The 23,299-nt window shown below is 37.8% G+C and overlaps 1 protein-coding gene across 1 annotated transcript; it reads right to left on the minus strand.

The window, feature by feature from the left end:
- Positions 1-1,180: 1,180 nt before the first annotated feature.
- On the minus strand, positions 1,181-12,561 carry LOC307157413 (uncharacterized protein). The gene is made up of 7 exons (XM_079869344.1): positions 12,193-12,561; positions 11,839-11,940; positions 11,259-11,381; positions 10,178-10,481; positions 7,986-8,155; positions 6,458-6,508; positions 1,181-1,907 (listed from the first exon to the last, which is right to left on the minus strand). The coding sequence occupies exons 1-7, from the start codon at positions 12,393-12,395 to the stop codon at positions 1,823-1,825; spliced, it is 1,038 nt and encodes a 345-aa protein (XP_079725470.1). The 5' UTR covers positions 12,396-12,561; the 3' UTR covers positions 1,181-1,822.
- Positions 12,562-23,299: the final 10,738 nt, after the last annotated feature.

The following is a 23,299-nucleotide window of genomic DNA, read 5'->3' on the forward strand; positions in this document are numbered from 1 at the left end:
GACATAAGAGGTCTTGTTTTCTGAAAATAAAATGATCAAATAAAAGAACAGATATCTGCCAATGGGCTTAGTTCAAGCAAAAACTAGTTTTTATGACTCACTGACACATATTTGTTCTTGTTTTAAGCAGAAACCTAAGCCTCAAAACAAGACTTTACATCATTTTGCATCTCAAGCAAATGTATTTTGATTTGAGGATATTCAGATCCACACACACAATCTCCCTCTCTCACACTCTCAATAACGTATTTTGGGAACACTATGAAAATGTAATGTCTATAACTTTAATGATATATATATATATATATATATATATATATATATATGGCAGTTTGCAACAAGTGTAAACAACAAAAACATCTTAGTTATACTAACTGCAAGTGGTAATAAATGCAACTCACATAAAGTGTAAATATAAGTGAAGTGCTTTTTATTTAAAGCATATATTGCCTGAGAAAGTCTGTGCCAAAATGTTGGATAAATGCATTAAGCGCCTATTGATTTGTGTTCAGGACTAGTCAGTTGTGCATCAGCCACTAGAGGGAGACGTTACTCTGTCGTCTTTTGTTTCAGGAGGATGTGGGGATGACAGTCTTCCCAATGAAATGACCCTTCAAAACAAATGTTTATCTGACAGCAGTTCAATCCTCATGAACCTCTTTCAAATGACCAGTGGGGGAAGAAAAGACTGCAGGGAAATGCCACAGACTGACGCCTGATAAAGCCTGATGCTACACTTACATTCATCATTCAGTAGACGCTTTCATCCAACGTGAGGTCAGGTGTCAGGTGATTGTTGTGAGTGGTGTATGTGTCACCTAACACAATACACATCCAAACAATAGGACAGGACACACGGTTTTATTACCCAAACGTGTTGAGAGTCTGGCGATGGAAAGACTTGTGAATTGATCACAAACCGACTGCATAAGAAAATGGAGACAGCAGGTCAAAGTGTGATTTAATTCGCTGTCAATCAAACTTCTATTACCACTGACTAAGCAGTGGATGTAAACACTTATGAGGTGCTTTTGTAATGTATTGAGACACATACAACATACATGACACAACTTCTGTTTTGCTTGTAGATTATTCTGTTATTTATTTGCATATTATGCCTGATAAGCAATAAAGAGGGCCAATCAAATGCAAGTGTTCTGCATTTCATCGATCACAAAATCATTACAGCCACAGAATGAGTGTAGGATAGATTAATGCTTTATTTAGCTTGAACACTACAAGTGACCAACATCACAGTTCAAATCATTTCCACACATCCATCACAACAGCATTATTAACTATGAAAACATTTATTTTATAAATCACAGCAAATGAGTAGCAAAAAGAAAACATTTTAATAATTCATCTTCATGAATGGTTCACTAGAATTAGCAGCGTCCGATATCCAACACTTCCTTTACTATATAGTAAGCGGAAAACGGTACGGCAAGAGTAGTGTGTCTGAGTGCAGTGTTTGAACAACGGTGGGCGAAGTGCTGCAGATGCAACAACTGGGGTAACTTTAACCACTGCAAGGATACTATGACAAAGATATCGTTTTCCTTATTCAAACTGATCCCCCATGAATATATGATTGACCCAAAGAATGAAAGCTGTATCATATACTTGGATATTTATGAGCAATATCACACTCATAGCTATGCAAAATGGCTCTATATCTATATCAGTAATTCAAGCGCTTTTCAAGTACCTTTTCATGAACATGGCTGTTTTCAAGGGTTTTCCAATTTCAAAAAGTCAACTTCAAGCATTTTAAGTAAATTCAAACTCAAATGTAGTACGTACTCAGACACTGCATACTTCACTTTACAGTACCTGTCCACGTCCAGCACAACTGGTCATCTTGTTTTTTCACCTCTACATGGACATAATCCCAGTCACAATACCTGCAAAACACACAAAATGTTATTTAGATGTACCAAAACTCCCTTTAAAGCAAGTCATTTCAGTCGGCGGCCATCTTCAGTCATGCAAGAACAGCTCGTATCTCTTTGAATGGGGAAACATCGAATCCTCCAAAGCTGTTCTCCAAGCTTACGATTAAATTTCATATTTTGAAATCACCAATGAAATCTGACAACTGTCTCTGTTTCTAAACGCTCAAATCATGACAAAAACCTGCATTCACTGAACGAAGTCTGAGCTTCCTGTGTAACTAAAAGGCTTTTACCTCTCAGATGGTGTAAATACATCTGTGACTCAAAAATATAACTGACTCTATGGAGCATTAATAAAATATAGATAGAATAGGATATGCAGAATAAATATGCCTAGTAATAGTACAATAGAAAAATCTCTCTTACCACCGTCGTCTTCGTGTTCAAAATATCGCTAAAGGAAATGATGCGAGGTTCCGCGGATTTCCCCATTGGTCCTCACAGATCCTCTTTCCACCAATGGCAGAACCCTTTAGCCACGCCCCCATCGTTCACTCCACCAATAACAGAGACCGTTCAACACGCCTTCTCTTCAACATTGCTAGCCTCGTTCAAAATCCGTTTTTGTGCACATTATATTGAAATCTGATCGTATTTTGCAAGCGTGAATGTCGAAAAAACATCACATGAAATGCAATTTGATAGACTACATGGAAATTTGTACTTGTGAAAATGCATGCGTCACACTTAAAGGCCTAGTGAAGACAAAAGGGACATACTTGAGCCATTTTACCGTTTCTACAGTTTAAAGTGAGCAGTGTGTCAAAACAACAGAGCGGTTCAAGCGCTCAGTCGTTTACGGTAATGGTCTTTCGGCACTGCATATTCTAATATTTGTATCTAGAGCTAAACACTTCATTTAAGCCGCTTCCGAGAATGCAGCAAATACAGCTATTTTTCTCTGTAATAGAGATGACTGTTAGACAAGTTAATGCGTAGCATACAATTAGCATTATTAATCAGCATAGTAAGAGCATTTCATTAAAAACAAAACAAAAAAAAACGTTAGGAATTGGAAAATTATTTAGGGAAGGGAAGACCAGCTTTGAAATGACTAGTTAACTTTGTTTTGTACTCATGATGAGAGTTCTGATTATTATATTATGTACTTTGTTTGTTTTTAGTAGTTTATTACTTTGAGCAAAATATAAAATGGTTCATTCTTTTCTTAAGAGGTAAACCTGCTCTCCCAGTATGTTTTCTCAGTCCCAAGGCCTTCTTTGTGCCATACACAAAGGTGTCTAAATGTAAAAAAAATAATAAATTTTTTTTTTTTTTTAAATAAATAATAATAGCCTGATGAAACAGCTGGGACCGTTTGCATAAACCTCTAAGACTAGTGAGACATTAAAATAGACACTAGTTAGACATTAAACCTCTAAGTTAGACATACATTTTTTTAAATCAGTTACATAAAAACTGAGATTGGCCTAATTTGATACTGAAAAGTAAGACTGACTGCCCCTGACTAAATGCTAGTGGGTCATACTAAAATGTAAGACACTGTCTTAACATAATGGCTATGTTTATCTCTAGCATTTATGTTATGCTATTCTAACCTTTTTATATTCATATCCAGTTAAGAGTATTATTTACCTTTTTTTTTGGGAAAATATTTGTCAATTTCACTGCTTTGGCTCTCGGGGCCCAAGATTGTCATCTTTGATGACTATTTTGAGTGTGATGAAGATTTTTTCTTTTACAGAGTCCTACAGCTACCCCGAAGGAAATGTATAACTGAAATATAGAGACCGGACCTCTTTAATTTAATACCCCTGCTCTATAGAATCCTTTCATTCCATAAAAGGTTCTTTATGGTTCTTTGTTCTTTAGATTTTTTAAATGTTGAGGGGAGGAGGGTGGCTCAATTTAGCCCCTTTCACACAGCGCGTTGTGGGTGCTCAACGCACCCACAAGTGTTCAAGGTGCTCAAGTGATGTCACGTGTTTTTTAGGCTGATTTTTGTGTCACACACAGCAAACATCTCCTCACTATCCGCTAGCTGCCTGTCCCCTGAACACACACTGTGAAAAAACGCGGTCTCTGTAGACAGCCCAGGCTCCACAAACAGCAACAAAAACAAACTGGGCCAACCCGCACCACTAAACATAACAAACAGAGTTCCAGCCAATAACCGGCAAGAATGATTTGGGGTGGGGGTTGGGGGGTTAGTGCGCGTGCACATGAAGGGGGGTTTGGGGACTGGAGTGGAAGAGAGAGAGAAGCATGCAGAACACAGCACACACACAGGGAAGGGGGGAAGGGGGGAGGGGGCGGGATGAGGAGAAGGGAGGGTCGAGCTAGCCTCCGTTTTGTTTGACAATTCTTCGAACGTCAACAAGAAGTGACGTCACCCAACATTGCTTAGAGCACCTTTAAGTATTGCCTTTAGAATTCGAATATAATTCGAATTTTGCTAATATTGAAGAAAGAAATTCATTTTGACAGCCCTAACGCACGTCATCGCAATGACATCCTGACGCCACGTGTCTTTACGGGATCTTGACGGGATGTGTGTGAACGCACTCACAGATTCCGGAAAATCACTGGCAGTGTGAATAAACCAAAATCAAACCATCCCGGGACACATTATCCGTGTATTTTCCAGAATCTCTGTGTGAAAGGGGCTTTTGAGGCTTGTTGCAACTGACTTTTTTTGTCCAAAAACTCCTCAATTGTGTGGCGTCATTACGATTATTTTACTTCCCCATCCTACCCAATCCCAAATCTTAAATATCAAACATGTTTGATGTTTATGACTTTCGATCGGCTGCCTTTGACAGGATACCCGCAATAGCCAACGAGAGCGAGCAAGCGTCACCAACTGGATGGATCTTCTATGGCATCACTGTGAAAACCCTTTTTTGAAAACCTTTATTTATAAGAGTGTAGTGACTAAAGTCATCATGTGTGTTTTCTGAATTTCTTCTATATGCCACATTACAAGTGGCCACAATAATACAAGTGCTCTGAAGCAAATTTAAGTCAGTGAGCAAGTATGAATAAAATGGTGAAAGATTAAATCAGTAAATTGTCAGTAAAGGGACAGTGAGAAATGAGTGACATGTTCATTCTAGAGATGATCTGATTGCACAAAAACCAGTATACGCCCCTGTGAACGAGATGAGTCATTCATATTTTTGGTACATTTAGCCTAAAGAGAAAGCCTGAAAACATTAAATGTATATAAACCATAAAACTTCCATTAAGATGTCATGAGGTCTTTAGAGAAACAATGTATTGAACAAGTGGTAATTATTGGATTACGCCATTATATTAGTTTGCTCATTAATTATGTGGATAGTTCGAAATACAATCTTTATGTGATGAAATATATGGTTGGCCTCATCCCATTATCACTGCCATTAGCATCTCTTCTTCTTTACGGCTTGTCTTTCTCTCACACACACACAACATTTGCTCTTTGTGCCTCATTGTGGTATTTTCTGTATCTACCAATGTCCACCAGGATGCACAATCGCATGGGTTATTAAAATAAAGAGCGTAGAGATCAATATTCAGCACTCCAGAAAGCCTTGCCGACAATTACATTGGAAAGCCCTTCCAGAAACCATTTAGGAAAACCGTATTTTAACGCTACTGGGAGACTGTGGCAAAACGACAGCATCTCACTTACGCAGAATGGCATTTCAGGAGCTTTTACAAGAAAAAAAAAAAAAAAAAACCTCTGGTGGCAACAGAAGGGGTGTGTAATATGAATCACATCCTGACATATGCATCATTCTTGAAACATTTCTTTCTGAAACGTGAATTATTTTCAGTCAGTAATTGATTTAAAATGCTAGGAATTGAATGAAACGTGATTCAGTAGCAATTTAATGCTTTAAATATATAAACATTAAATTACTGCATGCATGAATAAGTCGTTTGCGGCGCGCCCTCACAAATTCTCGTGATATGCTCTGAACTGACATGCATGATATTTTAGGGAAGTCTATCCATGGAAGAATTGCATGTTTAATGCAATTTAATGTATCATCATTAAACAAAGTTTTTTAGTTTTGCCCTCACTCTCTGATCCCCTGAAGCTCGCGGTGTAATTCACACCCTGACTAAGACACATTAGGGAAAGAATTAAAATAATTCCATGAATGCACAATCATATTGCATTGTGAATCATCTCGAATTGAAGCATTCTGAATTTGTAAAAAATCGTTCTTGAATTGAGTCGAAAACCAATGAATCACAAAGCGAATCGATTCGCTGTCTACCCAAAGATTCACAGCCATACATTTCAGGCATCTTGAATCGGAACTATAGGATTAAACTGCTTGTGAACAGAATTTCACAGTTCATAATTGTTATATTATTTTAGATGATATAATAACAAAGAGTGCTTATTGCATGATTTATATGTGTAAGTGTGTATGTACACCCCCATCTTTAATAAACAATTCCTATAGGTCTAAAGAGGGTAAATTATTGGCAACCTCAATAAATCACGTGTTTGTCGAGTAATAAAGTCAAATACACGTTACCTGTCTTCGGATTGTTCTGCTGACAGCATGTCTTCAGATTCTGCCATTTCCCTGTGAACAAATAGGCATAATAAATCATAAACCCTATATTCCAACACTATAATGAATGCATAATGCAATGAATGCAATATTTCTTTGTCAAGGATAACACAATAAAGTTGCATTAACATTTTTATTACGTGACATTTTCAAGACAAACCATACACAAAAATAAATAAATAACTATATAAATATATATATCTTAAGCCATCCTCTATATATATATATATATATATATATATATATATATATATATATATATCTTAAGCCATCCTATCTAAAAACAATCTCTTCAGACTTATACTAAAACCAACATTATCCGTTAAAACCTTAATGTCCTTAATGTTCACATACTCGTTTCTTCTACAGCCAGTTATTTTACTTTGAAATCTGTGTTCTGTGTTGAAATGTCTGTTTTTGTTTTAATCTGTGTGATCTCGCCCACTGCCAGTTCACCCAAAAGTATTTCGACACTCCGGGATGCCAGTTGGCAGGAAACGCAGCGTATTAAAGCCAGCAAACAAACTGGGTCAGAGATCGCAGATTACACACAACCTAAAAAGCCATGGTATCCATCTAAAAATCTCTATGAACGAGACAAGAGCATCTTAAAATACTGATAAATCAACTCGTTACAGTGTGCAAGTCTCCTCTGCTTTCATTGTTAATTGCGCTTGTTCCTGTTGCGCGTCCTCAAACTGACAACAAGTCGAGTCTTTGGAGGAGGGGGCGGCGGAAACAACGATCTACAATATTTTGAATTTGGACTGCAGTACCTATTTCGACCACTAGCTGTCAATCTTACAGACTGCGCCTTTAAAACTGCAGTGAACCGAAGACAGTCTCAAAAACACGGTTTGAAATCGCTGGTGTTTCTGACGTCACAAACTACCTTGTAACCAATCAGATCAAGGAGTGATCGTCAACAAGTGGATCTCTGAGCTGCTGTGAGTGAGTGGAGGCGGGGCTCATTAGCATATTCATTAAATGAATAAATAAATTGTATTTGTATAAATAGTCAAGTCACCTTCATTTATATAGCGCTTTAAACAATATAGATAGTTTCAAAGCAGCTTTACAGTGATAATAGGAAATTACAGTAACAGACTGTTTTGGCTTTACAGCAGCTCTAGGATAAAGTTATTGTCCAGCTAAAGTTGCGAAGATCATTAGTTATTAACTTAGGGGCCGCTAACACGACGACACAGTTCGAACAGAAAACCCTTAATGCGCTCCGACCGCCCATCCGCACAAAACAGTGACTGGTGGCTCGAGAACGCAAACCCTGAAATAGACTCTAAGGTGCAAGCCTTGAAAAATTTTGGGGAAAAAAAATCTTTGCGCAAACCTCAAAAACGCAAACCCGTAAAAACGCCGACATCATGTCATCAACCATATGATCTGCCAGTGCACTGGTTGATAGTAGGCCTTACACTGCAACCTATACTGTATGAACAGAAGAAGTTGTAATGGAAACGTGGGCACATACCTGTCCAACAGAAGACATGCCAACCTCGCGTCGCTCGTCATACCCATGCTGGAGTAGTTGCTCCCAGAGAGCAAGATGTTAGTGGCCAGCATGTAATCCCCCGCTTGTATGCCACACCTTACTGTCGGCTGCGAGCTCCACCTCCACACAGTGTGGCCATTGGGACAGGTCTGAGAGTCAACAGCAGTAAGTTGGAAAAAAAACATCCTTTGATTCTAGAGTGGTGCAGGTATGACATCACTTTGTAGGCAAAAACGAGTAAACGAGTTGCATTTTATCCCTTCCAGTTCCATCGCCCCGAAGTCAATTGATTATTTTAATGTTTTTTTTTGTTAAATGGCTTAAATAAGGTAAGGTAAGATAAGGTGAACAAGATCAAGACACTTTCAGGTTTTTTTCTACGACATAAAATACATCAGTATTACCCCACTCGTGATTCGTGAAGCTGTTTTTGTGTCTTGAAAAAGGCGGTTGCTAACAACCGGCTAATGGGACAACAGAGGCTGTCGAGGAGATTAAACGTCGTCACGCCGAACAGATAAACTCAGTCCGCTTTTACAGCGTCGTTATGCGTATAATTGTGCTCTTATAAACTATTCTAACTCAAACGATTTGGGAAAATGTTTTTAGTAGGGCTGTCAATCGATTAAAAAATGTAATCTAATTAAATGTTCCAATCAATGATCCAGGCAGCGCGTTCTCGTCTCCCTCCTTCATTTTACAGTCGAATGGTGGCTAGAACGGCTCCGGGTCAAAGGTCAATACTGAATGGATTAATCGGCGTTCTTTTTCAACACGTTATTTTTTTCTCCGATTAATTAACACGTTATTTTGACAGCCCTAGTTTTTCTGATAAAAACTGAAAAAGTTGTCGGAAGCTTAATGATGGTGACGTTGAATTCATGGGACCGTGATGTAGTTCGTTTATAGCCTACTTTTAGCTTTTTACTACTAGCGACTGCATTTAGGCTTCAAAATTCACAAAAGTTGTGTTTATCTGTGATATTTATCTTGATAGACAAAACGTGCAAGTATCATAAACTTTTGTTGCTCACAGACCTTGTTTTTAGCGATAACCCAAAAGCCTATGGGAAAATCCTATTCGGTTTTTCTCGAGGAAACCAGTGTGATGCAAACTACCGATTGGCCTACAAAGTGACATCATACCTGCACCACACGATTAAAGGGTCAGTTCACCCAAAAATGAAGATTCTGTCAGTAATTACTCACCCTCATGTTGTTCCAACCCCGTAAGACTTTCGTTCATCTTCGGGACACACATTTTTCAAAAAGATATGTCTGATGAAATCTGAGAGCTGGCTCACTCCATAGGCTGCTAGGTAATCGATATCTGCCAGCCCAGAAAAGTTAGTAAAGACGTTGTTAAAATAGTCCAAGTGACTCCAGTGGCTCAACCATAAGTTTATCAAGCGATGGGAATACTTTTTTTGCACAAAAAAAACGACTTTATTCCACTATTCATTTACTTCTGTGTGGGCCTCTGAGTGAGTTCATGCAGTGTAACAGGGCAGCGCTTCTGGGTTGTACGTCAGAACGCAGGCTCACTATTGGCCGGCGCTGGTCATGTGTGTGATGCTGGCCAATAGTGAGCCTGCGTTCTGACGTACAACCCAGAACGGGTTTACACTACGTCCACAGCTTAGGAGAATGACATGGAAGAGAAGAGATGGTTGAATAAAGTCATTTTTTTTGCACACAAAAAATATTCTCGTCGCTTGATAAACTTAAGGTTGAGCCACTGGAGTCACTTGGACTATTTTAACAATGTCTTTACTAACTTTTCTGGGCCGGCAGAATGAAATTACTTAGCAGCCTATGAAGGAATGAGACAGCTCTCAGATTTCATCAAAAATATCTTAATTTGTGTTCCGAAGATGAACGAAAGTCTTACGGGGTTGAAACAACATGGGGGAGAGTGATTACTGACAGAATTTTCATATTTGGCTGAACTAACCCTTTAATTTTCTCAAATGCAAGTATAGTGTAATCAATAATAAATGTGTAATATGTAATCATGGAGTAATTCCTTTAACATTCTCAAATGAAAGTATACAGTGATTCACATTTTATATACAAGCTTTTACAACCAAGTAATCAAGTGTTGCAAAACCACGTTCACTGCACATTCACGACTTGGTTACAGTGTTTTACAGTGTTATACAGTTCCTCACCCATTCCATGATGCTCGCTGTACCCCTGAATGTGATGGAGACCTGGAAGGGGGGAAGGCACTGGCACCTCACATGACTGACGTCACACCTGTACGGGCACCTTTTCACAGGCAGCGCGAGGAACGATGCCAGCTGCTTCAGACAGTCCTCATAGGCGATGGATGCCCGTTTCCCTGTGAGGTCGTCCTCGGTGAAGATCTCGGGAGGAGAGGGAAAGATGGGCGGGGGAGAGGATGGAGGCTCTGTGTCACGGACGTCATAAACAATCTCATCCGGTCCGATGTCGTCCAACGCTCCATCGTTCCTGTCAGCACACAAAATATATATTCATCACAGGTTTAGCCAATTCGCGCCTCACACTCATATACAGTCAAACCAAATTCATTCAGACACCTTCAACATTTCTCACATTATCAGTTTATTCGCTATAGTTTAGAAAACGGTAATAAAATATGACAAGAACTCAGAGTTATTAAATCAGTTGATATTTCACTGGTTTTGTCCATCCTTCTGTTAGACTGTCTCACACATGAATTATGTTGAATATCTGTCCGCTGTTAAATTTAAGTACACAATTAGATGACACCAATTTAGCTCAACCAATTACTAAGCAATGCTTCATTGTGTTCAGTCTGTGCTGTAAGAAGGTCGCATTAGCAATTAAAGAAAAAACACTTCAGCAAAACATGGTCAGGTCAAAGTGTCTGAATAATATTTGGTCCCATACATTTTACTGGTAGTCACTGTATGAGGAACTTTTGGGTATAATATGTGACAGTTAACTTTATTTTGCTATCCTCACTTACATAAATTAACTATAGTGTCCTGCAACCACTAGCAAAAAAAAATATCAAAAATGATATCTCGGGTCTGAATAATTTTTGGTTTGACAGTACATGTTGCAAATGAAGATTCAGTTTGGTCACAGATTGAGTGTGTAATGCATTGCAAGGAAAAAAATGTCAGTTAAATATGGGTAGTGACTTTAGACTCGTCCCATTGTGCACAATAACAACACTATAGATTTAAGTAACATTGAGCCAGCAATAGGTTGGTTCGATAAGAGCAATATACAACATACCGTCCACAAAGACGAGGAACAAATTCATCATCTTGGCTGTCATAGCAATCAGATTTCTGTTCTTCTTCTTCTTCTTCTTCATCATCTTCATCTTCTTCCTCATCATCTGTTCCCCAATCATAACTGTAAAATTTGAGATTAGTAAACAAGGAATCAGACGACATTATATACTATATGCAATACTATTAAAAACAACAAATATTACAACTTGCACAGTGTGTTAGTGAGGTCAGTGATCATTTATGATAAAGTCTGCATCATTGTGGACACTCAAATTTTGAAGACTAGATATAAAAAACAATTCTGCATATGTATGCTTCTAGTTCACTGTCATGTTAACTAAGACACCACATTTTTTGGGTGAACTAGGCTACCCCTTTAAATATTCTCTTAGTGTTGCAACGCTTTTCTATAGAGATTGTGTCCATTTTACAGACATTACATTTGTGCAAATGTCTATACAAGTAATACAAAAATGCACTCAAATAGACTTTAACAACAAACTTCTTAGTATTAGCTACTTATGTACTCATACACTTCACAACATGGTTTGCAAACGAATATGGATTCAGATACTGACCATTCTGAGAGTGTCGTTGGACCTTCATAACTGGACTGAGCAGGAGCCTTCGACTTACGCTTACGACGTCTACCAGGAATGGGGGTGCTTTTACCCTCGTATCTATAAAAGAATATGCCATAATCAACTTATGCACACAGAAAATTGCACATCATTGAACTAAACTATTGCAATCTAACGCTAGACACATCTATTCAGTTGCATTCGCATTCGTAAATCCGAGTTAAACTTGTGGTTTTCGTCACGAGGTAAACACTGTGTCTCAATAAAACCATTAAATATCCATTCCAACTAGAAGCCTGACTATTAGCTAGCTAACTTTAGCTGAAGCTCAACGATTAACGTTAACGTTACCTATCCAGGAGAAAACCAGCCAACTCTGAATTCTTTTTAAAGTCTTTCTGGGCTTTAAGCTGTTTCCATCTCTCAAACGCATCCCCGATATTTATCCGCTTTTTATTGTAATTCAGGTCGTAGCGTTTTTTAGACGGATGCCTGGGCTTTTTAGGTCGAGCAGAATCTGCGGTCTCTGAGACAGTTCGTTCGCTGGCTTCCATGATGGCAACTGTGATTTTCCGCTAACTGGCAACCCGGCAGTGGGCGGGGCCACACGGACCACAACAATAACAGACGTTCCGGCACGGGTTGCCAAGTTTTCAAGTAACAATTTGTTCACTTCGACCTGTTATTTATTGGTTTAAAGGTGCTCTAAGCCATGTTGGGTCAAACAAAACGGAGGCTAGCTCGACCCTCCCTCCTCCTCATCCCGTCCCCTCCCCGTTCCTTCCCTGCGTGCGTGCGTTCCTGAATCAGTCACGAACGCCAGACTGGATTTACCCACCTGTCCAGCAAAAACAGAGCCACCTGAATGTCGGACTGGAAGCTCTTGTGCCGGCGGAGTTCTCGCCACCTTTCGAAGGCTTTCCCGATGTAAATTCGGGACTTCCCGCGTTCCTTCTCCCTTTCCCTATTCTTAGCTTTTTGTTCATCGGAACGTAGTCTCTTTGGTCGTGTGTCGGCCATATCAGAATTCAAGGGAATATATTTCTAACGTTAGTCGTTGTCATCTCTCCTCCAGCTAACTTCTGCATGCTTCTCTCTCTCTTCCACTCCAGTCCCCAAACCCCCCTTCATGTGCACGCGCACTAGCCCCCCAACCCCCACCCCAAATCATTCTTGCCGGTTATTGGCTGGAACTCTGTTTGTTATGTTTAGTGGTGCGGGTTGGCCCAGTTTGTTTTTGTTGCCGTTTGTGGAGCCTGGGCTGTCTACAGAGACCGTGTTTTTTCAGTGTGTGTTCAGGGGACAGGCAGCTAGCGGATAGTGAGGAGATGTTTGCTGTGTGTGACAAAAATGTTTCAGCTTAAAAAACGCGTGACATTGCTTGAGCACCTTTAACACAGCAACACACCTACATCACACAATTTTGGCCAAAAACACATTTTGTTACATAAATACAAACTCTAAATTTCACAATGCCAAAAAAAAAAAAAAGCCTTTTCTACATATAGGCTACTAACTCCATCAAACAGACTCAAAATCAAATCATTGTCAAAACACTAGCACAAGTTTTCTTTCCAACATGAACATATGAATCATAGCGCAATGACTGTCAAAATACTAGGCTAATAGTCGATGACATCATGAAAACTACATTACTTGTCGTGTTTCAGTTCCTTCAGACAATATGAAATCCATAGTTTTTTATAATTAAAGGTTGTATCAGCGATTGTGGGTGACGTCACTTCTGTTTGTGTTTGAAGCGAAATCCCAAACAAACCTAGCCTGGGTTTCCCCAAGCTGCCTTGCGCGCAGCACAATTTTATTCACGCTGCTAGGCAGCCTGGACACCATGGACCAGATTTTCCCCTCAAAAAGGGAACCAATCACAGAACGGGGAGGGAGCAGCAAGACAATGATGACGTCTATGCGACACACCAAAGCAGTTTGTTTATATCTATGGATCCAACATGACAGCAGACGCGCAGTTACCTTTCGATGCAGCCTTAGACAGTGTTCTAAGTAGTTTAGAACGCAAGTTTATTTTGTCTTCTTCCTCGTCGAATTTCTGTCGCTCTACATACGTCATCTGGTATAATTGAAACGAATGGCTATGAGCTGCGTGCAGGCGCATTTGATAGACATTCGTAGCGCCCAATAAACGGCTCTGGGCATTCGTAAACCACGCCTCTAATACGAGAAAATTAACATGTGGTTCCAAGACCACGTCTCAATGAGAAAGAGGTCTTTAGCCAGGCTAAAACAAACCCTTCCCACAAAGAAATTCTGAGAAATAATTTGAACATTTTAATCCGAAACAAATCATTTTTTTTATGGATAAGTGGTATGATAGAGGTATTATTTTTGTTTGGGATTTATTTAAAAATGATGGCAGTAAACTGGAATATGAAGAATTTATGACTTTGTATAGTTTTCCTCTGCCTGCTAGAACTTTCAATTCTGTCGTCAAAGCTTTGTCTCCAAGTTATGTTCATTTATTTAAAGTCCGCGTGAACCGGAAGTTGCAAACGACTTATTTCCCAGTGAAACTGAATATTGAACAGAGGGCAGGGTTTTACTTTAGCGCTCCTCCTCTCCATCTCTCGCTCATAGCAGACTAACGGTTTGAGGGGAGTGGTTAAGCGTTTCCCAACCCAAGCCGTCAAACCTACATCATCAGAGAAGGAATGCCATTCCAGACCGGAAGTAACTTTTCAGACTTTGATTAAAGATTACGACGGCAAACAATTTTTTTCTGTGTATTAACTTGCACAGATTAATTTTTCACCTCAAGACTAGTAATATGCGCTAACAAAGTAAATAGGGTCAATTTTGATTTCAGTTGGACTTTAAAGGAACCGTATGTAAGATTGTGGCCAAAACTGGTACTGCAATCACTTTCAAATTACTGTAGAGCGGTGTATCCCCTCCCCCCTGACTCGAGGTTGCCAGCTAGGCTGCAGGATCCAGCAGGAACGTAGGCTGCTACAAGGAGCTTCCAATGGCAAGTGACGAGTCCTACACAGTACGTTTTTTTTCTGTTAATTATGTTTATGCTTCATGAGAGATGTTTTGCGAAGTAATTATGCATCGCAAAAATGTACTAATGGCGATTAGCCAAATATAATCGTAAAGATGTACGCTCGTATGTGACAGTACATTGTTAGAACAGTAGCTGTTAGTCTAACCAAAGATAGATGAATCTTACCCGTCCAGGAGAAAATTAGCAACGTTGGCGTCCGTCTTCAAATTCTTCTCTGTTTTCAGCTGTCTCCATCTTTCAAAGACATCTCCTATACAAATCCTTGTTTTATTTCGGACTTTGTCACGACGTATTTCGGATTCATAACGAGGTCTTTTAGGTTTCGTAACGTTAGACATTTTTTATCTGACACGTTTGTAGCTGCAGCTGTGGTAAGAGCAGCAGAGCTGGCAACCCGGATGCCGAAACACTACTGACTTCGTGATTGGTAGATAGGTGGAGGGTGGGGCATCAGGCCAAAACACAAGATGACAACATCAACATCAGTTGAGGGCTGCAACTTCACTTTTAAATGACAATATCCTGGCCGGACTACTGTTGTCAGTGATATAAGTATTTGAAATGAACATGATTTCTTAATGTCTAGTGACATATCAGGGCCATTTTATGATTAATTGAAATACATTTCTTACATATGGTTCCTTTAATGTAGGCTAATATGTATTCCTTTATTTTATGGTATATTCTTTAATTTTAGAGATGCACATATCTTTTCAAAATGTATATTTTTGCTCTTAATTTCATGTTATCCTCTCCATAATAAACTAAATCTAACCAAACATTCTTGCTTTCTCCAAAAAAACAAAAACAATTATTGCTTTAAAAGCTGTAATTCTCAGCATTCTAAATAAGCATAAGTCATCTTTGTTAAGTAGCTTAGGTCCTAAACCCAAAACTATATTTTGAATCTTTATTATATTTGGTTTCTTAAAAAATTCTTCCCTGAATTACTTGTTCATTTTTTTAAATTATTATTTTAAGTATAAAATATATGTGTGTAATGAGCTATAAGTTCACTGTAACTTATCCAACATCCTAAAGATAAAATTATTATAATTAGAAGATATTTCTGGTGTTATATAATATCGCATAGCCTATTAATTTTCCAAGCAAAATGTATATTGATCAGAATTATTGCGCTCCTATTTGGCGCGCATGCGCGCAGCAGCGCTCGTTCAATGTGAAGTTTAGCAGCAAAATGGAAATATTTGCACAACTTTCTAAGATTTACAGATGGAGAATATTCCTGTGAAATGTAAGTTTTGCAAACACCATGTCTCAAACGCATAAAACAGCACAGAATATACGCTGTTTGATGGTGGATCGATTTGATCTACGATCGACCTCTAGGGCTGCTTCAGAAACGCGTGCACACGCAGTTATCTAGACTAGATAAACCTAGATCAAATTAGTGGGATTGCGTGAACTTGAATTACCTTACATGAAACCGCTTTAGCCCCAATTTATTTGTTAGGTTTATTCAAGTCGGGTTTTGGAGTTTAATCCCCGCTTTTCTTGGCATATTTTATGGAACAACCAGAGAATGTCTAATAGGAAGAACAACCCTCAAGTTAGCTCGCCCCTCCCTCCCGTTTCGTGCATCATGAAAGAAAAAAAACGATCAAGCACGCGCATTTCTTAAAGCGACAGACACACGATATTCAGATCGACGTTCTACTGATGGCTCATTCTGCTGGGTAAGTCATTGTTTTGTAACATAATTTTTATAACCAAGTAAATACAATAGCCGTTACTTGCACATTCAATATTGTGTATTCTAAAATAGGCTAATGCAGAGAATGTTTATTTATTTATTTATTTTTTAACTTTGTATGCATGAACATTATGTTATCAACTACATAGCTCGCTTCCAGCTTTGCTCCCAGCTAACAGAATAGTCATTTGAAATATAAATGGTTACTAGCAAGGTGTCATAACGTTGCCTATTATCATTTATTTACCTAGTACAGTTCTGTACGACGGAGAGGGAGAGGGAGAGGGAGAGGGAGAGGGAGAGGGAGGGCTGCTTCCCAAGAGCTACAGCCTACCACAGCTGATGTTGATATTTTCAACACACAGTTCACATCCAAACAAGTCAGCACTAGCAGCTACTCACCTGTCCAGAAGAAACAGTGCAACCTCGGCGTCCGATTTAAAAATTTCCAGTTCTTTGAGTTCTCTCCACCTTTCAAAAGCCTTCCCGATGACTATTCGTGTCTTGGAATAAACACGATGGTATTCCCTCGACCTAATCCTACACCTCCTCTTGGGGACTGACTCAGCCATGTTCAATTTCTCTTGTTCTCTTGCTTCTTCTTCAGCTCATACTTAGTTCGCGTGCAGCCGTCACCGTGCACGAGCGCAAAACCACACAACACCCACCCCTGTCGGCGATTGGTTGGAACACTTTATTTTGGTTTTGAGTGGTTGGTGAAACCACTTGTTTTTGTGCGCAATCTCAGAGCTTAGGCTGCCTACAGAGACGCGTTTTTTTTGACGGCATGCTTATGGTATCGTTAGGAAAGATGAATGTGATCATTTATGTTTGGGCCTGAAATCGCTGATACAACCTCCTTTTAGTGTAGGCTTTGATCAACAACAAATCCAACATATGGCCTTTGGTTACTACAAAGCTTTTTTTTTTTTTTTTTTTTTTTCTCCACAGAATAAAAAAAAAAAAAGGATAGAAAGTAATTGTAACTTTTTAATCTCACAATTCTGACTTTTTTTCTTGCAATTGCAAGTTTACATCTCACAATTCTGACTTTTTGTTTCTCAGAATTGCGGCATAGGCTACACTAGGAATTGAGAAAAAAGGGGCAGAATTGTGAGATAAAAAGTCACAATTACCTTTTTATTTTATTTTCCATTGTGGAAATAAGCTTGAATAGTTTCCACACGTGTAAGGGGGGGGAAACATAAAGATGCACAGTCCGGCACACATTCCTCCTCTCCTCTACCTCTTCTTCTCCCATGTCCTGATCCAACTGCTCTCCTCCAACTATTCCTCTCCCTCGCCTCCTCGGAGTTGAACAAAAACAATTCAAGTCCTATTTTACATGTCCATGTAATGGAAAGAACTTCAACACCTGACTGTCTCAGACTGAGATTGGATCCAGGTATTTCCTCAATATTTTAGTGATCTGTTACCCAAAAAATGCTTATCAGTTGTTTCAATATATATATATATATATATATATATATATATATATATATATATATATATATATATATATATATATATATTGCAGAAGTTAAGAATAAATTTAAGTTTTGGAACATAGGTCTTCATTTCTGTCATACTGTGTTTTAGCATTTTTAAATTAGACCAGAAAGATCCATGATTAGTATTGGGTAAGCTAAAAAATAAAATGTAAACATATTAGAAACGTAAATTGACTGTATATTGAGTTAAAACTACATGAATTGTGTTAATGGCACGGTCACAACAGTTTGTGCTAATTGTGTTTAGAGTTTTGAAAATGTGATACAGATTGGACAATTGAAAACAATCGTAGCTACTAAAAGTAAATGAATAATCTATTGAAATCATCAAATGACTACTTGTACAATAAATAATATATAGCCCATTTGCTTACCTGTCTATTAAAAAACATGCGAGAGCGGAGTCTTTGTCAATTCTAAGTTTGTCTCGAAGTTCTCTCCATCTGCAAAACGCCACGCCGATATTTATCCTGGTTTTATTTCTCCTTTTATCCCAAAGCCTGCTTGCCTCTGTTGGTCTACGTTTACGTTTTTTGGGAATTTCTGTAATCGCCAATGCATAATTGTGATCCATCATGATGACTGAACAACACAACAGCGGCGTGTGCTAGATGCTGTATCATAGATGTATATAAAAACATAGATTCCTCATTGGCGACTTACGTTTATCAGCCCATTGAAACGTTCGCTAATGAGGCATCTATGTGTATATACTGTGGTTTCTACAAGCGGAAACCGAGGATAGCGCGGATTTTACGTCACTGATAGGCGACAATGACAAGGGACGACCATTATTAGGCTAACTTTTAAAATAATGCATAGAATATATCCAGTAAAACATGTGCTGGAACGTTTTAAATTAGATATTGATTACTCCTGCAATTTTTGTAAAGGTGAAAAGTAAACAATTTTTCATTTATTTTACCATTGCATACAAGAATATTTTGGATTGATGTGGGGCATTTAATTAAGAAAAAAATTGAACATTGATTTACAGCTGAGTGGATTTGACATAATGATGCACTTCAATAATGGGGTTGAGGTATATTTCATACAATTGTTAATATTAAAGTTTCATATTCATAAGATGAAATGGTCTGACTCCAAACCTAACTTTCCTTGCTTTAAAAATGATTTTAAGCTTTATTGTTCTGTTTTGTGTAATTGCACAAGTAAAAAGGCAATTAGAGCTTATAGCATTGTATGATGTTGTATAAAGTAGCACCCCTTTTCTGTTGTTTGTAATACTTTTTTTCTTGTCCTCTGGCACTGTTCTTATTTTATTTTACTTTATTTATTTTGTATTTGTGATTATGTCTCATTGTATTGTTCTGGTTCATGGCATTAATAAAAATAAAAAAAGACCATTATTTAAAAAACTTTTTTTTCTGTGTTTTTGAAAGAGCTTAAAGGTGCTCTGTCTAAGCGATGTCGGGAGACGTAACTTATTGTTGACGTTCGAATTGTTGTCAAACAAAAAGGGGGCTAGCTAGACCCTCCCTTAGGGTGACCACCCGTCCCGCTTTGCGTTGTACTGCACAGCATTTTCACCCCTTGTCCCGCACGTCGCATATTGAAAATATGTCCCGCATTTTCATCGGTCTATTGGTTTTTAATTATTATACTAAGAAAATGTGCATGCGTTCTTTTGCCTTTTTAAGAAAGCATTTTATTTATTCTTTTTTGCAATGTAGTTTTTCACCTGTAGGCTATTTAACAGTGCTTCATCAGAAGTACAAACACAACAGCCTTTTTTAAATCCTATCCAGTGGTTGAAAAGAAAGGAGTAAACACGGTCACTAGTTGGTTGTGACAGCTGTCAATCAAAATGTGGACCGGTGATTCGTTCCATGTGTTTCCTGTCAGAAAACAAATGGATAATTCGGTCAATTAAAATGAACTTAATTGTTAAATAACTAAATAATTAATAATGAATTAAATTAAACTATTTAATTTAACAGAATTTATCAACTTGTTGCCTGCTGTGGTTGTTTTAATTCACATCCTTTCTAAAAATATGAAAGTTTTTGGTTTAATATATTCTTAATATATAAGACTGTCAATGATCTAATTTCATGTTGTTTTATATTTTATTTGTTCATTGTTTATTTTGTTGGATTTTAATTGGACTTGGTCTGAACTGTTTCAAAAATAGTTATCTGCATGATGCCTGCTGCCTTTGGGCTCAGTGATGTTGAATTTAAATGACATGTCAAATAAAGACATGTTATGCTACATTGTGATGGTGCTTTCTGGAAGGGAATAAAGAACAAATTTGTTTTATCAGCTAAAAGGCAGAATTCAATTTTTTTAAATTAAGTTAGACATTATATAAAAAATTTACGAGCAAAAAAGTACATCATTAAAGATAATCAGTCTGAAGGGTGCAGAAACACAGGGGTGGTTTATGTTTTAGTGTTGGTAAAATGTCCCACACAAACTTATAATCGTCCCACATTTGGTTTGTTTAATGGTGGTCACCCTACCCTCCCTCGTCCTCATCCCCATCCCGTTTCCTCCCCTCCCTTCCGGTGTGCCGGAGAATTCCATATGGAGAATCCACTTCCCCTGTTTCCCAGCGCTGTTGCTCAGCGCGCTTGCGCAACATCAAGACGAAAATCATGACCTCATAATTCCGCGCAAGCTTCGTTCAGCGTGTTTTTACTTACTCTCCATCGCAGTTATGTACATTTTACGTTGTTTGTTAGATAATTTGCAATTACATACAAGTTTTAAAGTACAGAATGTATTGTTTTCACGTGTTTTATTGCTCAGCCAGAAAGTAAAATGGATTTACCCACCTGTCCAGCAAAAACAGAGCCACCTGAATGTCGGACTGCAAGCCCTTGTGCCGGCGGAGTTCTCGCCACCTTTCAAAGGCTTTCCCGATGTAGATTCGGTACTTCGCGCGTTCCTTATCCTTGTCCCTCTTCTTTGCAATTTGTTCATCGGAACGTCGTCTCTTTGGTCGTGTGTCGGCCATAATTCAAACTTCCCTCTTCATGCTTCTCTCTCCTCCACACACCCCTTCATGTGTACGCGCACTAACCCCACCCTTAAATACTTCTTGCCAGTTATTGGCTGGAACTCTGTTTGTTATGTTTAGTGGTGCGGGTGAGCCCAGTTTGTTTTTGTTGCCGTTTGTGGAGCCTGGGCTGTCTACACACAGAGACCGCGTTTTTTCACAGTGTGTTCAGGGGACAGGCAGCGGATAGTGAGGAGACAACGTAACTAAACCTTTTAGCTCTTTAACTCTACTTTTCTCACTTCTGAAGACAATAAACATATTGTTAATACAAGGAAAGAAAAAAATGTCCAGGGTGCTCTGGGAGTTCAATAAAAAAGTGTTTGAAGGTGCTCTTTGGGGTCGGGAATTCAATTAAATGTAGGAAAAAGAAGACCCAAGGCACTCTTCTCCAGAATTATTTAAAAAGCCTTTATTTAACTGGCTATATCATAATAGAAAATTTAAAAGACACGATTAAGCCAGTTAAATAAAGGCTTTTTAAATAATTCTGAAGAAGAGTGCCTTGGATCTTCTTTTTCCTATATTTAATTGTTAATACATTTTGTATACAAAGTTGTATGTCATGTAATCTCTATGTTTTTCAATAAAAAATGATGTAAAAAAAATAATGTCATTATTTAAAATGGGAATTTCTCTGGATTTACAAACTTTCGGGGTTATACAAGTACAACTGAAATATATCACTGTGCAAGTGGTTTTTGGATATTTTATTACATATTATTGTGCCTCTCAAAAATGCATTCATCAAAATGTTTAAAATATTAAATGCAGAGCAACTTTAATGGAAAACAATATAATAACTACAAAACAAGATTCATTACTTCTCTTTTCTTTTGCAAGATATGCTTTTCTTGCAGCCATATCATTTTTAATGTGCTCCCTGAGTTCTCAGTCCCACTTTATATTATTAAGTGTCTTTAACTACTGACATGTAAATGAATCATGTGATACAATGCACTTATTGTGTACATACAGTACATGTTTTACATTTTCTTTTCAGGAATCTATTCTTGTGTAAAAATAATTTTATATGTATAAAAATAAATGTGTTAACTGCCAAGTCATGCGTTTCATCTTTCATAAACATTCCAAATTTTACATTTTCATTTGTTAATGGTAAATCTGCAAATCCTCCCAGAAGGCACAGGCAAATTTACAATCATAAAACAGATGAACACAAAATTATGGATACACTCCAGTAAGAATTTTAAAGTGCACTTCCTTTGCTTTTGGTGCAACTTAAAATCTTGTTCTTAAAATCCTAACTTCAGCACTGGAAAAATATCAAAAGACTGAATTTTTATTTGAAGAAAAAGGGGTAAAACTTTATTTGAAGGTGTCATTGTTACAGTGTAATTATATATTTAAGTACAGAGTAATAATAATTAACTACATGTACTTACTATAGGGTTAGGGTAGGATTAGGATTTGAGGAGAGTTAATTGCATGTAATATGCATAATTTACTGTTATTACTACGGTAAGTACATAATGTAACAAGGACTCTAAAATAATGTGTTACCGAAAAAGGATATAATTCCTTAAAGGCTTTCCGAACTGTACTGTAGTGAATTTAAGTTAGTGAGAGAAACTCCATTCACCAAAAGCTTAGGAAGACAGGGGGGTTACATTACTTTGAGATAAATTGAAAGACATCTTATTTATAGATTGTGTGATTGTTTTTATAAGGTTATCGTACTGTTTTTGTCGAATAAACACAATTTTGATCAGAAAGTCTCAAAAGACATAATAACTATGCCTACTCTTTTATTAGTACTATGAAATCAGACATACTTATTTTGTCACATAATGTGTTTCACCTACTATTTTGGATGCAGCAATATAATTTTTAAACACATTAAAGAAGTTTATGATAAAATAGTATTTTTCTAGTTTTACATTGACTGCACCACCTGACATGGAAACTACAGTACACATACTTGAAATGAGCAGTTTTTACCAGCATTTGAGAGAGATCAACAAACCTTTCACTCTTCCACAGTGATCAGTCAGGCTCCTCAGGATGATACATTATCATGTTTACTGTTATTACCTTTTCACTTCATAATAAAAGGGCCATGTTTGTTTGCAGTTGTGCCACCCTGACATTTGAGAATATGAAAATTCCCAGGCAAAAGTTTTTCTTTTCTCTTTACAGCTTTAAAA

The sequence above is a fragment of the Squalius cephalus genome (genome assembly GCF_949319135.1).
Source record: "Squalius cephalus genome assembly, chromosome: 1".
NCBI classification, from domain to species: Eukaryota; Metazoa; Chordata; class Actinopteri; order Cypriniformes; family Leuciscidae; genus Squalius; species Squalius cephalus.